The sequence below is a fragment of the Camellia sinensis genome, chromosome 5 (genome assembly GCF_055761805.1).
Source record: "Camellia sinensis isolate YWXY chromosome 5, ASM5576180v1, whole genome shotgun sequence".
Taxonomy (NCBI): domain Eukaryota; kingdom Viridiplantae; phylum Streptophyta; class Magnoliopsida; order Ericales; family Theaceae; genus Camellia; species Camellia sinensis.
In genome coordinates, this window is record NC_138965.1 from 8,303,901 (window position 1) to 8,322,888 (window position 18,988).

Consider the following 18,988-nt stretch of genomic DNA (forward strand, 5'->3'; position numbering starts at 1 on the left):
ATATAGTGCTCGACAAGTTTTACACATTGAACGATTCTGATTAGCAAAACAGGACCCGTGGTGGGCCTCCACGGCCGAACAGCATCGTCCATTCAATGCCCGAAAAGGAGAGAATCATCTCTTAGCCTATACAATGTACGATGTCCCTTACCTCATCCCACCATACAACCTATTTTATTCCAATTTTTCCCTATACACTAATTTATATAATTTTTTAATACACATTTTTTTGTAAAAAGTCAAAAAGTTATTCCAAACAACCATATTTTTTTTCTCAACTTTTTAGTTTAAAAAGTCAAAAAGTACACTTATTTAAGACACCCCAAACAACCCTTAAATTTTTTTGGATAATATTTTGATTAAAAGTTCTGAATATATATATATATATATATATATATATATATATATATTACCAATTGTATTAAACGATCAATTATATTTTTTGACTTTTGTGTGTATAACAAAAGTACTGCGAGCTATTGTTTTGAAAAATTGATTAAAAGTTATTTTTTGATTTTTTTTTTAATTTTTTTTAAATGTGTAAAAAAATTAGAACACTAATATGACCAAGTTCCAAAAATAACCCATATGTGTACTTTTCAAGTAGGGACGTAGAATTCTAGCTAGTTGTACAAGATATCTTCTACAGGGAGAATGTATAATGGATTTTGAAGGTTGTCCGGTTGCAGCACTGAAACAAATATGATTAGAGCATCTCCCACGCGAATATTATTTGGAGTCCGGATCATCTGCCGTGGTTCCCTGCGGTGGTACAAAACGACGTTGTTTTGGATTTTTTTTTTTTTTTTTTTTTTTTTTTTTTTTTTTCACCCTTTCCCTCTTTTGCTTTTGAGTCTCTTTTTTTTCTCTCTTAGCTCTCAAATCAGAGACAACAACAACGGTCACGAGCCCCTCTCAGTGCCAACGACAAAGGCGCAATGAGAGAACGACGATGATGGCCCATTGAATCACATCTGTTAACAAGCCCTTTGATCCATGAAACCAGAGACTTGAAATTTGTCAACAAGCCATATTGGGCAAATGCTCTAGATCCATGAAGTTCCTCAATCTCTTCCCCCCTCCCTCTCTCTCTCTCTCTCTCTCTCTATGAAAAGAAATCACAGTGGTTGTGGGTTTGTTTTGTTTGATTTTCAACACAGTTTTCATGTCTAAAAACATACCCATTCATTACAAACAAAAATCCAGATCCATGAGGGCTTATCGAGCTATTCGAGCTTATCGTACTCATCGATCATGCACCGAACATCGTCATCCGAAGAGATCAAAACCAGAGGGGCTTCATCGTCGTCGATTTGGAGTTAGTTAATATCCGAAATCTTCAATCAGAGCCTTATTGGTAGCTTTGCATATTGTTTTGGATACTTTGAGAACATTCCCCTTGTTCTTCCATTTTCCCACACATCTTCTTTCTCCTCTATCTCTCTCTTTCCCTCTCTCTCTCCCTATATATATATATATATATATATATATTTATATTTGAATGAATCTACAAAACAAGGTTGGATTTGAAGGGCTTTAGGTTATTCCCTAATCATATAATCTCTCTTTTATATAAAGATGAAAAGGGTGTGAGAATATAAAGACAACCAAGGATCAAGAAGGAAGAAACAGAAATGGAAGTAAAGACAGAGACCTTTGCTTTGATTTGTGATGAAGAGTATTGGCTAAACACCTGTGAAATCAAACCCAAGATGAAATCAAACACAAAGGTCTGTTCGTCTCTTCTCTGTTTTGAGGATTAAGTTCTCAGCAAATGAGAGAGAAAGCAAAAGAGGAAGAAAAAAAAAAAGCGTTTTGGACCGCCGCAGGAGGCGCCGCAGGAACCACGGCAGACGATCCGGACTCTATTATTTGGCCATTATAAAGCAAATTTATATGGTGTATTAATTTAATTTTTATTGGTTAAAATAGTAAAATTTAATATTTTATTTAATTTTTGAGAGACAATATGACAAATGTTATTTGATGAACAATGTGAAATATTACTACAAGACTATCAAATAATCACCCTTAATGAGATGACTAAATAGTGAGATTTAGTACTTTTTGTTTGGTTTTTAGAAGACTATAACAAACGTTGTGTGATGAAGGATGTAAAGTATTGCTTTAAAACAACCAAATAATTTTTTAAACGGATAAATTATTCAATATTTTTTGAGCAAATTCAGATTGTGCTCCAGACTAATAGTTATTGGATTCTACCTTGTGATATTATACTTTTTTGTTAGAGTTTTATGAGACAGAGTGTTCAGTATTAATTTGTAAATAGAATGGAATATTGAATGAAATGTAGTATTGCAAATGGAATGGAGCATTACTCTAAAAGTATTGAATAATTTTTTTTTCTAGATTTGGGTGTTAAAATATGTTATATTATACAAAAGTGATAAAGTGGTGCCTAATTTCGTGTATTAAGTGTTTTTTTTTTTTTTTAGTTTAGAGAGTGTATTTGGGAAGTGGCTTATAAGTTGATTTTTTTTTACTAATTACAAAAGAAAAAAAAAAAAGAAAGTATAAAAAGTATAGAGAGGTGATATAATCCATATAAACTGACTTCACTACAAGAAACGACACTTTTGACGACTAAAATATTGGTAGCCAAAAGTTCCATTTTTGGTCGCTGAAACAAATTAGCGACTAATTTTTTTTGTCGCCAAAGTCGTCACCTATACCTTGTCGGCGATAGTATTGGCGACTAAACTATTTTTGGTCGCTAAAAGTGAACGTTTTGGCTATTAAATTTTCATTAGTCGGAAAAGGTTATCTTTTGGCGACTAAAATATTAGTAGCCAAAAGTAAGCATTTGGCTACGAAAACTTTGAGTAGTTGGGAAAGGGTATATTTTGGCGACTAAGTATTTAGTCGCCAAAAGTGTTCAAATAAAATATATTAAATTTTCAGCGACTAAAACTTTTTTTCGGGAATAAGTTTTAGTCACAACATTACTACATTTAGGGACTAAAGAATTTAGTCGCCAAAAATATTATTTTTCATTTTATTAAACTTTTGGCTACTAACCATTTGGTAGCCGAAAGTCTTCATTTATTTTTAGCTACTAAATTTTTAGTCACCAAAAATCTTTGGATTCTTTATGGCTACCAAATATTTAGTCACTAAAAATATTAATTTCCTTTTTGGCTACCAATTGGTTAGTCACTAACAAATTCACTTTTTTTTTTTTTTCGCTACTAAACATTTAATTGCCAAAATCTTTATTTAGTGTTTTTTTATTATAATTAATTTCTTCACAACCTGTATTTATTTCGTGCAACCTGCACCCTGTATTTAAACAATAATTATACATATATCTATTTCTATTTCGTTTCAACAATACAAAAATTTGATCAATTAACATCAAATTCTATACAAATCAAATACAATCCAACCCAAAATAATAATTCCATACAAACACAAAATCATACAAAAAAGATGTCTGTACAAAAAATTCTACATCAAATGTCATTTACAGAATATTTTGAAAGTGTAAACATGATGGGAAAATTAAATTTATTTACTAAAACACTTGCTTAATTTAACAATGAAGCCATTGATCTAAAGGGTTCTCATCCTTTAAGCTTGCTTCATATAGTTTGGTACCTTTCTTTCTGAAGACACCAACTGCAAAATAATAATCAACCTCCCAATCAGCGGAAGCATTTAGCAAATAAGTATAGATAATTAAACAACTTAAATAGAAAGATAATTAAATTGATGATAACAAATCTCCCTGCTGATGAAATTAGTTTCAATTTCCTGGCATAGTTAACTAAAAACAAATACACATGTTCAGTACCAACTAAATTAAATCTAGCCAAAAAATTGAAGGTTACATATCCTAGCAGTATATATTATTATCCATAGAGTCAAACACAACCTAAAAATATTTGTGGAACTTTCATGATTAGTCAAACACAAGCAAAGAAAGGTCTTTTGTGGAACTTTGATGATTAGTCAACGTGGAAAATTAGAACCTGTATCTGAGTTATGATGCCTCGGTGAACGATTGATCTCAATTTTGTTCAAGCTACTACTACAAAAACCAAGCATTGTTGTTCAAAATGATTGATCTCAATTTTGAATTTTAATATATAGTAAGTAAAGCTCAAATTTCATACCGTAGTGCAACGTAGATTTGGTGAATACTGGAGCATCCTTGATACAAGATCAACTGCCTCAGGTGGCATTCGCTTGTGAAATACCTATAAGACACAATTTCATTAGGTTTGGCTATAATTAAAGTAATGAGCCCATCATTGATGAAGTTGTGTTAAAAGATACATGATCCTCGAAGATTTTCAAACCAACCTTGTGCCATGGGTGAGCTTTGATCTGTGGAAACTTGAATTCAGTATAGTTCGGATTCATGCACTTAATTTCCTCTCTGGTTGGTGTCCCCAGTATCTAATACCAAACAAACCAGGAAGAAAAAAATACACTAAGAGACGCCTAGATCAAAGATTAGAATACAAAAGTGAAAAAGTAAAATCATTAGAACCATCTCATCATTTTATGAATTTTACATATAAAAATTTAGTTTGTAAATTATTTTCTATTTGAAATAGCCAAAGATAAATTAATTTTATTTTGTGGCTGTAGACTTAAAGGGTACGTTAGATGCCTTGCCACAGTTGAAAATTAAGTCCCCTCTAATCTAATCCAACCTCTACAATGCAATTCATCCCCACAAATTATAACAATGATAAAACAAAGTTAACAATTAATAGGGAAACAAAATTATAACAATATTCATATATATAAACATATTTATATATATATATATACGAACAGAATTATACAACCAAATTTATGTATACACACAAACAGATTTTATATATATAAACAGATTTTAAATCATACATACTACAGTCACTAACAAATGGAAGATAGAACAAAGGATCAAGTTGAGCAACATAATACCCTAAGCAAAAGCAGAGCTAAACTGTTTCAACTATCTGTCATTTCATTTCAAGAGCTAGACGTGGGAAAAATCCCCTGTTTCAACTATCTGTCATTGAAATTTCAAGCAAGAAAAAAGGGCAGAGAAAATAAAAAGAACATTTAACTTTATTGGAAACCAATTCATAGCTTCACTTGACAACTTCTATACATTAGCAGCCTTATTTCAATTTCTTATTATTTCTCAACGTGGTCCAAATTGAAAATGGGCAAGAGTCATTTTTTTTGCTTGAAGATCTAGCAGGAAACAAGTGAAATCCTGTTCAGCACCAGTTTTCTTGTTCAGTCAACTTCCTAACCAAAACAAGTATATTAAAGGCAAAAACAATCCATTTCATTTAAATTAACACCTCATTAATGCATTTCATTCTTTGTTGTGCATAATTGAACCATCTCACTAAGGTCCTTTGTTGCTTCCTCAAATTGAACATTCACATATTGTAGCCACAACATGTCTAATATAATCTTCTACACTCACCAAAAAGGTTGAACATCATTTTCAAGATTTGAGGAAGCAACAAATTCATAAAGTTCAAGAATCTGAAGTTCATTTGTCAAGTATACAAGATTCAACAAATTCATCCTCTCGAACATCAACAATGACAAATTGCAACAATTCTGTGGTCTTCAATATGCAGATGATTAAGATTCATTGCAACAAGTCTATCAAGATTCAACAGAGCACTAGTTCAAGATTGTTTGCAAGCCTCAAGACTGAAATCAAAATTACCACCAGAGTTCACAAATTCAAAGTGTATCAAAGCAGGGATTTCGTAAGATCAAGAATTATTTATGAGTAAATATGTAAAGTTCAAGAAAGAGGACTTCAAATACTTACTCACAGATCTAGAGCAATGATGAGGAAGGGAGCAGAGCAAGAGAAAACCAAGAGAGCCGAAGCCAAGACTCACGATAAAGCTAGGGGTGTTGCAGCACAGCGGCAAGACACCACGGGTAACAACCGGCGTTGACAATGAGTTGGACAGTGACGAGCTGGACTGGTGATAGAGCGAGCTGGTGGGGTTTTGGGTTGCAGCGTCAATGGTGGCGCGAGCAGTGGACGAAAAGGAGGTGAATCGGTGCTCCGGTTGCCGGCGGTGAGGGAGAGGGAGACGGAGCGGGAGAAGGACGCTAGAGAGAGAGAGAGAGAGGTGCTATTAATGAGATGAGAAACGGAGAAGGGTTAGGGCAAAATTTTGAGGGGAATCCCCAATTTGAGAGGGAATTTCAAATTAATATAAAATTTTGATAGACTTCTATTTGCTGCTAATTTTTTTAGAGATGTGAAAAATAGATCAGGCTTGTTAAATTAATATTTTTTAATTTTATTTATTGTTTATACTTTTTACTTTATTAGAGTTTTATGACTCAGTTTGTGAAAAAAAAAATTACAAAATTTAGAAATATTTAGAAAGTATAAATTTAAAAATAATTTAAAATTACACCAAATATGAAAATATTATATTTTTGTGTATAGATATCCCAAAATCTCATGAAGTTTTGATGAAAATATTGCACACAAAGCCAGTTAAGGGTCTAGGTTCGAAGAATTCAATAAACCAAGAAAAATAAACAAAAACTTAAAAATTAGAACCTCAAAAATGGACAATCATATAAATAGATCTACAAATATCTATAGAGAGAACCAGAGATTAGGGTATAGGTTTGAATTTATAGAGCTGGAAACAATAGCAGCAAACTACAAATTTTTTTACGCATGCGGAGGCTGGGCTTCTGTCTGTTGTGTTGGCAGATCGAAACCAAATATATATATATATATACATTCACCATGACCGACAAAATTTTTTAGTCACCAATTACTTTTATAAATCCGTCAAATTTAAATTAACAATAGTGTTTGATTATTGTTAACCGCATATAACGTAAAAATAATTTAAAAAGTTGAAAAAATTAATTATTAAAAAATTAAGAAAAATTTTAAAATCTAAAATAACATAAATAAGTCTTACAAATCAGATTTATTTACTCATAAGTCATGAGTGAATTTTTTTTACACACTTACCCCTCATTTTGATAATGAATTTTTTAAAAAACTTTTTAAATATATGTTTTGTGTCCATGAAATGATTATTTCATTAGTACTGGTAATAATATTGAAAAATTTATTAAAATGATAAATAATTGGGATATTTTGTCTTTTATTTGTGAATTTTGATTTATTCTTAATTTTTCATTACATTTTACTGGTAATAATAGTTTGTCTTTCATTACTGGTAATAATATTGAAAAATTTATTTAAATCATAAATTATTACATTTTAAAAATATTCATTACATTTTAATAATATTACATTTTAATAATATTAATTTTTCATTACAACCCTACAGAAATTACCATTACCTAAAGGAACACTTTACCATTATTAAACAATCGGCTACCAAAATATTTAGTAGCCAAAAGTAGGTCTTTGGCGACTAAAAAGTAATTTAGTCGGTGAAAATATGTTTTTAAGATCAAAAATAATTTTTTTATTTTCATTCGGCTACCAAACAATTTAATAGCCAAAAGTAGGTCTTTGGCAACTAAAAAGTAATTTAGTCGGTGAAAATATGTTTTTGGCGACCAAAATTTTGGTCACCAAAGATCAAAAATAATTTTGTTATTTTCATTCGGCTACCAAACTATTTAGTATCCAAAAGTAGATCTTTGGCGACTAAAAAGTAATTTAGTCGGTGAAAATATCTTTTTGGCGACCAAAATGTTGGTCGCCAAAGATCAAAAATAATTTTTTTTATTTTCATTCGGCTACCAAACAATTTAGTAGCCAAAAGTAGGTCTTTGACGACTAAAAAGTAATTTAGTCGGTGAAAATGTGTTTTTGGCGACCAAAATTTTGGTCGCCAAAGATCAAAAATAATTTTTTTATTTTCATTCGGCTACCAAACTATTTAGTAGCCACAAGTAGATCTTTGGCGACTAAAAGAATTTTTTAGACGTCAATTGTGATATGTTTAGCTACTAAAAGATTTTTTAGACATCAATTGTAATATTTTTAGCTACTAAATTTTTTTTAGTAGCCAATAATCAACATTCCCCTACTAAAAAAAATTAGTAGCTAACAAGTTGACTTTTGCCGACTAATATTATTTTTGGTAACCAATTCCGTGACTTTTGGCGACTAAATTATTTTTGGTAGCTAAAAATAATCGACAAAAATACATTTTCTTGTAATGCTTATAACCTGGTTCTCAAAAGATGTGTGTTATAAAGTGTGTTGCGTTAAAGTAAGGTCCACTATACACACACATATATATATATATATATATAAAATGATATAATTAAGGATATATTATACTTACCTCCCTTCAGATTTAAAAAATATAAGTAGTTCCATAGTTTTTATATAATTACATTAACCTCTTTTTTAGTAAGACTAAACATATCGAAACTAATACAGATAATATAAAAATACTAAGATAAACAAGAAATAATATATATTTCAGTATAAAAGAAACAATCTATATAACTAAAATTATTACTAAAAAAATTAAAATTTAAAAATATAATTATATTAAAATTTAATATTTATCATATATTTACAAGTAAGAAGTTTTCAAACGAAATAATAGTGAGAGAGAGGTAGCAAAATGATTGTCCTCTATAAGTTGGTAGAGAGAATTGAATAGTGGGGACTGTAATTGGAACACTTTTGTGGAATGCATTATTGTGATCCACAGCTAATAAGAGGACCCCGCAAACGAACAAACGTACTCAGGAGATTAATGATGATGATGATGAAACGGGTAGATCCAAACAAAATGTTTGATGTCCAACCTTAACTCTACGGTCATGTTTGATGCCTGATGAGATTGGATTAGCAGTGTGATAGTTTGTATGTGATTGTGGAAATAGCACGAGAATGAGCAGCTATGAAGCATGGATATGTAGACATATATATTGTATCTGTGCTGGTATTTATTGGCTTATAATATTATGTATGGCATTTTATATACATATTAGGTATATGAAATATGCACTTAAATTTTTTTTTTCTTAATTTTTAACGTATCTAGATGTATTTATTATATATCCAAGCCGTACAACACTTCAGTTTAAACAATATTTTCTTCTATTACAAAAATAAAATTAATTTCACTAGGCTTTCTTTTTATTTTTAGTTTTATATTTAGTATGATTTTAAAATTAAGTTATGATTTGTAAGTTATTTAATATAATAACATTTAATTTTGATTTATACCTTTACTTTTGACATTAAATGTTAATTGTAAGTCGAATCTTAACAAATAAACCGTTTAATTAATTTTTCTATTATGTTAAAATAGAAATAAATATTTTTTTACAAACGTATCAAAGCGTACTCGTACTCGTACTTTACTTTCTTTCTTTTTTTAATTTTACCTTATCAATGTACTCGTATCGTACTAGTACTAATACTCGTACCCGTACTTATGCTTCGTAGATGACCAGAAGTTATTTAGTGATGTTAGGGTATGGGTAGATGACATTCAAAAGTGTTGTAATTAGTTAAAAATGTGAGATTTATCATTTTGTATTTAGTGATTGGGTGATCTCCAAGGACACTGAATAATTTTTTTGAAATTAAGATTTTATATAATTATTCAAATTGAATATAAGGAGGTAAGAATAATATATAGCAATATTTAAAACAGTGATGCTTCCGACCCGTAGTGGGGTGACTCCCAGTGGCACCCCAGTGACGTGGCATGCTGTCATTGGCTGAAAATCAAAAAAAAAAACAAAACAAAACAATTGTTTTGGCCAATAGAAAGAGACCAAGCACCCACTCGGGTCCCATGAATTTTCCTATTTAAAAAGATAGTATAAAATATAATAAAATAAATTATATATAATATTTTGCACTTGGATTGAGAGAGATGTTACATGGTGGATTTGAAATATTGTTCTATATCATTTTGCAATATTTATTTATTTATTTATATCGTCATTTTTTAAAAAATAATTAAATATAATAAAGTTTATTTTTTTTATCAGAATAAAATATATTATTAAAATCAATATAAATGAAAGCACCTCATGACCTTAACGAGGAGCACTAAATTTTCCTTGGATCGAGGATCAACATATACCATCTTGGCTGACGTTTTCAGCAAAGTTTGCGGTGGTGTGGACATCTTTTAAAGTGTTTTTTTTTTTTTAATTTTTTGAAGTTATGTATTGTGTGTTTGAGATTTAATATTAAAAAATTAATATGACTTGTCATTAAATTTCAATCATAAAATTTTTTAAAAAAAAAATTTCTAAAGGATCCTTGCTAGTTGTGGACATAGCAAAGAAAGTACACAGAAGATGAAAACCGACATGAATAAAATTTGAATATAATAAAACAGTAACATCATGTCATTATGTACGTAAAATATCATTAAAAACAAAATTTATTTTTTAAATGTAACTACTCACTTAATTTTCATAATTTCATATTATTATGATGGGACTGTGATCTATATATAATAGCAAATAAATGATAACATCTTATTAATTGATAATTCCACGTAGGATGAGGTGGTATCACAGTTTTATTGATTTTTTCCGAACGGAGAGGTGGTGGTGAAATGAGGAGGGATGAGAGATGGATGAGGGTATGTTACGTGGTAAGTAATGAGAAAAGTAAGCAATGAAGAAATGATGCCACGTTAACTAGCTTTGCCACCTAGCGCCACATGTCACCCCTTCAAACTTATGTCTTCGTACGGACATGCCACATGGGTGACTAGTTTCTTCTACAAAGTTGCTTCCGCTCCTCATCATCATCATCATCATCATCCTCATCATCATCAAGAGCAAGAAGTTCTATCTCTATCCCTATATATAGATATATAGACATAAACAACGGCCTATACAACAAACAATATACCGTTATTTGTTGCAGTGGAATCTAATAATACTAATCTCAGTATCTTACTATTATATCTGTATCTATAATATTAATACGGTGGGAAAAAATGACAGACGTGAGGGGAAGCAGTGGTGTTTGCGACGATAAGTGTGGATGCCCTTCTCCGTGCCCTGGCAGCTCCTCTTGCAGGTCACTCCTCTCTCTCTCTCTGTCTCTCTCTCTCTTTCTCTCTCTCTCTCTCTCTCTCTCATGCCCAATAATAAATTGTTTTGAGTTTAATTAAACTTTTTAAGTAAACATACACTTACATGTAATTTTTCTTTGAAGTTTGTCCAAAAATCAAATGAATTTTTAACACAAATCAAGCTTGAGTAACTTGATTGGTTTTTACAGACTACAGTCTTATTGATGCATAAATGCTGCATGGTTTTCATGTTAGGATTTTTTTGGCCTGGTTGAAGTGTTTTTGGGTTGTTAAAATAAAGTAACTATTTATGCGATCGAAATTTAAGTTTATGTTTTCTTCGTGGTTTATTTTGTTTCTTATAAAATGAAATATGAATATGAATATGAATATGAATGTATATAAAGCAGGTGAGATAGTAGTACAGGAACGGGGGGAGGAGATGATACAAGCATGGAAGACAAGAGATGCCCGTGTGGGGAGCATTGCGGCTGCAACCCCTGCACCTGCCCCAAGACTGTCACCGCTGCTGCTGCTGCTGCTGCTGGTTGCAAGTGCGCTGAAGGTTGCACCTGTGTTACTTGTGCTTAGCCGTTCATCATCTTATTACTCTACTCCCTTCTACCACTACTACTAAATATAATTAAACCTCCTTATTATCATATATATAATATAGTCTGAAACTAAAATGAAAACGCTTCAGAGTTCAGCCCCCGTTTTAGCTATAGTTTCCTATTATGCTGTGCTGTGTATCGTATACGTGTACGTCTAGGGGTTGTGCTGTGTTCTCTCTTCTCCATGTGCATGGGTTTGTATTAGGAAAATGTTAGAGGTCCCAAATTTTCTATCAAATGAATGATCAAATGTCTCACATGGGTGTGGGGCTCACAAAATTGCGGACCCCACATCCATGTGAGACATTTGGTCATTTGTTTGGTAGAAAATTTGGTGTCCCTAGCATTACCCTTTGTATTATTACGAAAGAGGCAGATAATTATAGTAAATAAATAAACAAATAAATAAATGTGACTTGGTGGTTGCACTACAAGAAATTGCATTTTTTACAACGCAACAAAATATGTTGCTAAAAGGGAAAATTCGTCGGCAAAGAGTTTTGCCAACACACAAAGTTACGTTGGCAACCCGTAGGCAAAAGTGAGTCGGCAAAAGTTTTTGCCGACGAAATTATCATTGCATTGGTAAAAGTAACGCCTTTAGCGACGAACATAGTCGTCGATAAAAGCCTTCATCCATCGTCGGCAATTTACCTTGCGTCGGTAAAAGTCATTCAAATATGATGATTGTGTGGCATTTTTCGCGACACAAATTAGCATTGGCAAAAAATATATTTTTAGCAACATAATATGAGAGGGCAAAAGTAAACTTTTGGCAACACGTTTACGTCAATAAATATTGCCATTTGCCAACAATTTGTTTGTCGATAAAAGTTTACTTTTGGCAACGACAAATTGACATTAGCAAAAAATACACTTCTAACAACACAATATGAGTGGGCAAAAATAAACTTTTGGCGACACATTTACTAACAAAAATAATTGAAAACAATTTATATATTTTTATAAGATTTACAGATTTACAAGAGGCATCCCTCAGGCACCACTATTACAAACTAATAACATTGATATGAAATCACCTAAAGTTGATGTGCAAGCAAAAAAAAACACTAGTGACACTGCTTTTAGAAGCAATGTATAAAACCTAAAAGGGTAAAGTCACTAAAATACCCAAATACATCCAAATGGTGAATCCACATTAGAAACAACAGATAACAAAATGAAAATATGAAACTAACAAAGACAGGCAAAACGGCATGAAAATCACCCACAAACTTATCCAGCAAACCAAAATCTAATAGCAGCCACCTCACAGCAACATTGCAGCAGCAGCAGCCCAGCAAGCGTCAGCCACGAGGGCGGCAATAGCAGCAGACCAGCAGCTGCAGCAGACCAACAAGCAACAGCCATTAGCCACCAGCAAAAAAGAGGATCTGGTAGCAATCTGTATTGATCAATGACAAGTTTAAAACAAAGTCCATTACCCTTTTTATTGATCTGGTAGCAGTCTCTGTGTGTGTGTGTGTGTGTGTGTGTGTGTGTGTGAGTGTTAAGCATTACTATAGTAGGCTTAAAATGACACGATTCAAGTGCAGAAAACAAACCACATCAATATATTGTAAACTACATACTTCTCAAGCAAATCCTAGCAACCTGGGCACTTACAAAAACCTAAGGAAAAAGGAATCAATTTCCTCTATTGTGCCAAATTCAATGTATTCAAAGAAAAACAATAATAGATAAACTGTCACTCCCGCACCACCAAGAAAAATAATTAAAAAAGAAAAAGCAATAATTATTTTACAGAAGATATTTGAGAAGAAAGCTTTACAGCTGTCAAACCATAAGCACCTGTTTCTGGAACGGGGAAGGAAGGGAGTTTGGGGTGGATCAGCTGTGCTAAATAAGAATGGTAAGTTTAATAAAAACATTTAAATGAAATTCTACTAACAGACGCCAAGGGAGTCAAGGTTCGTAAAGTTCCATTACTCATTATGAAATACGAATCAATTCAATTCATATTCTTCACCAGTAAAAACATTATCACCAATAAAATTAAGGTTAAAAAAACTACAAAATATTAGAAGACTTGCAGAATGAGAAGGGGAAAAAAAGATTTTCTTATTTACCTACAACACGAGAAACAACAACTTCCACGTCCCTACGTCTTCCAGGGCCTTTCATGTGAATCTTGTCAGTTTTCCCAGGGGAATGTCCAAGTGACAGGAGGCTCCCGAATCCAGACTTCCCAGTTGTAAAGGAGAGGGAGAGATAAGCCCAGACAAAGAAAGAATAACTTCTTTCTTTCTTTTTCTTTTTTTGTAGTTGATCACAAAAAAAAAAAAAAAAGAATAATGCTCAAAATTGATACATAAAATTTCAGTGCAGTACTCTGATATCCAAAATTGGTGATTTAATCAAACTCTGTAATGGAAATGTCATAACTACAAACTTTATTTTGGGAAGTTGTAAAACTTTTGATTGAATATCACAAACTAAAAGATTATGATATAAACTTTGTTATTCTAGCAAGGTAAACTGTTAATGCCAAGTTTTTGATCGACCAAAGGAGCTGAAAATTATTTCCACATCGATAAATACATGGCTTGAATAGTTTTACTTTTTTTTAAAAATTATTTCTATATCGATAATTGTTAGTATTTGGATGATAATTAAGTGTGGAGAAAAGTTTCAAAGCAGAAACAATTTGTTAGTAAGGAAAAATTTTAAATACTTTCCACTAATCAATATTGAACTCAAAGCCTGAGTAGACGAGCAGTCTGCACAAGCTAATTGCATGCACATAGTGATATGCTACTTGCCACAAATCATTTACTTGAGGAAATGACATTATATTATGGACTTCATGGAAGAAATTCCACTGAAACACTTGCTTCAATATTGATCAATCATCTAGTGGGAGTCAACATGAAACAATCCACCAATAAAATTTCATTTGAAATATTAAAACACACCTATTGGAATAAAACAAACTTCAAGGACAAGGGTATTTCTTTTCATTCAGTTTCACAAAATTATAATGCATCAAGTTGATGACTACTTTCAACTATAATCAGCAGCAATTATAAAATCTCAATCAGAACCACTATTCCTTAATCAAGAGCTGTGTTGCGGCATGAGTCACTGAAGTAGGAACAAGTACAAATGAGCATATGAAGTGTTATATGCCTACAAGATTGGAACTCAGGAAATGTCTTTAATGCCACACGTTAGATGATGAAGAAAAATTGTAATCAATAAAAAACAGTAAATATCCTGAGACCCAAATATTAAAATGAGTCCAGGATTAAATGCTATAATAGATAAATATACCTTCATTTGCATCTCGAACCATTCGATAATTGACAAATCCTGAAAAAAGAGTAAGCTGCAATCACAAACTACCAACCCATTAAGATGCTATTACTTTAGAACAAACCAAAGCCCTCCACTCTCTTAAATGAGGAAGAAATTGTGTGTTGTGTGTTTGGGGGGGTAATCAATTAGCATTTTATGAAAACACTTGACAAAAGTTAAGATTTCAGATTTTCAAGTTTTATCTTTGACCAAAATATTTATCAAGAGGCTGCTAATTTGCATCTCAGCCAGCCATGCCTAATGCTAAACTAACAAGAGGAGAGAGCAATCCAGACAAAAAAAGTTATACCCAGTGCACAAGGCTCACACTTACAGCAGGGCCTTGGAATGGAGCATGGTGTCCAAGTTCCTCAAGTAATACCACAACCTCAATATAGAATCTATAGATTGAGTGTATAGGGTTGGATCTTCTTTTTATTTATTTTCTTACAATATATATATATATATATATATATATATATGTTTGTTGTCCCTCCTTGTTGAAGTTGTGTCAATAATTCTTATGGCAAGAGCAGAACAAGGAAATAGTCACTTTGCTTTACTTGAGTTTTATATTCAAGTAGGCAACTGCTTTAGTTTTTTATTCTTCAACCTCTCTCATCTGCTTTAGTTTTAGATCGTAAACAATTACGCATAAGACTCTGCATATCACCCTCTTGTTGTCTATGTTTATTCTTCTTCTTTTATATATACATATGTGTGTGTGTGTGCGCGCGCAATTCGTAAACCTTGTTTAGTGTAGCCATGTTCAATTATCCATTAAGGTAGGTTTTGGTTTTTGTTTACAAACATTTTTTTATGCTTTCCTCATGTTTCTATTTCCAAGCTAACTAAAATAATGTACTGAAATGAAATTCTGACCCTTATATATAATATATAAGCAAAATCCCATCAATTTTTAAGAATTAAAACACTAGTTTAGTGATTGTTCATCAGCAACAAAGTGGCAACTGAAAAACATACACAATAAATAATAGAAATACTAAGATCAAGTTGTAGGTTCAACCCTGGGTAAGTTAAGGAATGTAAAGCAAACAAAACTGTCACTCCTGAGATATATAGATATAGTTGGAGACAACTGCTACTCAAACTATGGTGTGAAGAACAACAAATAGCACATAGTCACAATATACTTCGTCCAGCACGACATATAGTCATGATTTCTTAAGACAACAATAGCACATCCCTAGGTGAGCAAGTGGATAGAAACACAGTACAATTATTGAGCTCATAATTAAGAACATTATTTCACATTAGGGATAACGAAGAAAGACAACAACAACCAAAAATATATATATATATATATATATATATATATATATATATATATATATCAGAAACTCAGGCAAATCATGAAACAAATACTAGTATTCTTCGCATAAACTAATGAATACATCAAACCTTTGTCTTCTCTGTCTTTCCAGAACCAGTGTTGGTTTTCAAAGAAGAAATATCACTAGAACTGCAATCTTGTGCAGTCTTTTCACTGGGAAATGCTGCCCCCCCCCCCCAATCTGCATTTAGAATTACACAATAGCAGTGATCTGTATCTATCAAGACCTGCAAAACAAAAAAATCCCAGATGATAAATGAAACAATGCAAGAAACAATACTTAATTCAAACATGTAAGTAATAGATTCCAATTTTTACCTCATTTCTCCGAATCTTTAGTGGATACACTTGAAAATAACTGGGGAGTCATGTATTTATAATGATATAAAAATTTTGTTGTGAGTAAAAATGAACTAAATAAATATGTGATGCACTCTCCTCACCAATTTTGAAAAGGCAAAAGCCTTAAAGCATGACAGATCATTCAAAATCAGAAAAGCATATATGTAAACAACATATTTGTCCGATATCTACTAATTTAAGTTTTACAATGGTATAAATCATTTTTATCCTTTTACTTAACATCATTATTTTTCAATTTGCATATCAATGACAAAACTGCAAATTTTTCAGCAGAAAGATAAAACAAAAGGATATAGCATATATCCATAGCATACCTCGGAAAGGGTTCAAATTGAAAGGAAATAAAAGATAGTATGGCTCAACCCAACTGTTTCATGCTGAGCTCAAACTACCAAATGTTTGGTTCAACTCAGGTCAATTGCAACCCTAGCTCAATCTTGGCAAGAGCTAGACTTCTTATGCTCCAAGCATGCATGAATAGTATGGCAAAAATGTAGTTCTTTGTCCACCTATGAATATCATCAAAAATAGCTCAACCAAAAGATTTCAACTACTTACGATTTGTAAAAGATTATTGAAAGACGAGGAGAGAAGCATACTGTGCTTGCAGTTATATCACCTTTGGATACCAAGGCACCAACTATGAACTCCAGAGCTGCAAGATTACCAATGTTTGAATCTATAGCAAGATATAAAAAGGTTTTTAGGAGTTTCTACTGGAATCTTCCTTACATATATTGTGATGAATGCATTCTCCACAGCTTCATAAATGGATTTGTCCTGTGAAATACCTGTATGCAGCCAGCAAATATGCACAATTCACTATTTACATGAAACATCTACTGAAAGGTATGAGCAAAAAACCTGATAGAAATCCAATATCATTTTCAAGCTGGAAATTTGCGTTCTCCCCAACAGTGAAGAGAAGCTGCGGATTTGCATCATTGGAAACCAATTGAAATTAGATGTCATTTTCTGTTACACACACAAACACAAAGAGATGGAGGGAGGGAGGGAGGGAGGGAGAGAAATCTTACCAAAAATCTGCATCAATAATCATAAATCAACATAAAGCAAGCATTGCAGATGCCTGTAGTTCAGGATACTAAAAAAAAACAGCGATCAAATTAGTTCTTAGATTATTATTATTATTATTATTTTTTTTTTTTTTTTTTTTTTTTTTTGCAGTTGGGAGATAACTTCGCTTAATAGACATCTAATTCAAGATACTTAAGAATACAATTAGCCAAGATGAAAGGCATTGCTGTTCATATTGGCTATTGGGGATGCAAATATTCAAACAAATCCTCAAGCTCCAATATTGACAAGAGAACAATCACTTTACTAATACTGACAATATTAGCCACTAACATCTCTGTCCTAACCAATCCTTACAAGGTCAGAGTAACAACTTTGAGGAGCACAATCAAACCAACAATTCCTAAAACTTCACCCTTAAAGCAGTGCCAACCATCACATAAATAACCTTATTATAGGATATAGTATTGCTTAGAGAATATCTTCTTCATCAATATGTTCTTCTAAGGAGGCAGATTTGAAATAACATTTTCTTTTTCTTTTTTTTCTTTTTCTTTTTTTTTTAACCCCTTTTGTTCAGCAATAGCTCCTGCCAGGAGCTAAACATCATATAGGAAGGTATTAACCAAAAGTTATATGGTTGGTTGGAAGCTTCTAAGAAGAAAAAGAAGAAAAAAACTTGCTAGATCAGCCATACAGCAGCCAGAAGGATGCCTCATCAAGCTACCTTCGGTTCAGCCATAATCACACATCTTTATTGATCCTAAACATCTCACATGATCCTGGATCTGTGCAAGAATGAATTGGTCTCTACGTAATGATTATTGTATTGACAATCAAAACTATAATGCTTCTAGAATTGCATGTCTGTGTGTAACATGGATGGACATTTATACACTTAGGCGTATGCACATACGCAAATATGTATTGTTAACAAAATTCCAGTAGCAACTCCAGGTTGATAATTTTTTTGGCTATATGCCAAATCTGGTATGCATCATTTTCACACTCATTTCCAAGCTCAAAACACAGAGAGAGAGAGAGAGAGAGAGAGAGAGAGAGAGTTACCTGCAAGGTATTGTGCTTGAGTTATGGCAATAGTGTCTGTAGTTACTCCATTGACAAGGGGTCCCCCATATTGCAGAACATGACGACCTGGTGTCACATAGCCCTGAATGGTTGGATACCCATGGTTGTCAGAGAGAGGATGACCCATTTGTCCATATGGGACAATATTTGTGTTAACTGTGCTTGGTACGCCATATATTCGAAGGTAATGCTGA

General features: G+C 32.3%; 1 protein-coding gene and 1 long non-coding RNA gene across 3 annotated transcripts; one reads left to right on the forward strand and one right to left on the reverse strand.

Moving 5' to 3' along the window:
- Nucleotides 1–3,578: 3,578 nt before the first annotated feature.
- On the reverse strand, nt 3,579–6,120 carry LOC114295150 (uncharacterized). Of its 2 annotated transcripts, none has more exons than XR_003640798.2 (4): nt 5,816–6,120; nt 4,327–4,422; nt 4,137–4,220; nt 3,579–3,639 (listed from the first exon to the last, which is right to left on the reverse strand). It is a non-coding gene; the product is annotated as an uncharacterized LOC114295150 (long non-coding RNA). The 2 variants fall into 2 exon arrangements; XR_014328662.1 differs by lacking the exon at nt 3,579–3,639 and adding an exon at nt 3,650–4,051.
- A 4,820-nt stretch (nt 6,121–10,940) lies between these two features.
- LOC114298411 (metallothionein-like protein 4B) lies at nt 10,941–11,666 on the forward strand. Its single transcript, XM_082868127.1, has 2 exons — nt 10,941–11,023; nt 11,438–11,666. Exons 1-2 carry the CDS (start codon nt 10,941–10,943, stop codon nt 11,607–11,609), a joined length of 255 nt encoding a protein of 84 aa, XP_082724253.1. The 3' UTR covers nt 11,610–11,666.
- The last annotated feature ends 7,322 nt before the right edge of the window (nt 11,667–18,988 follow it).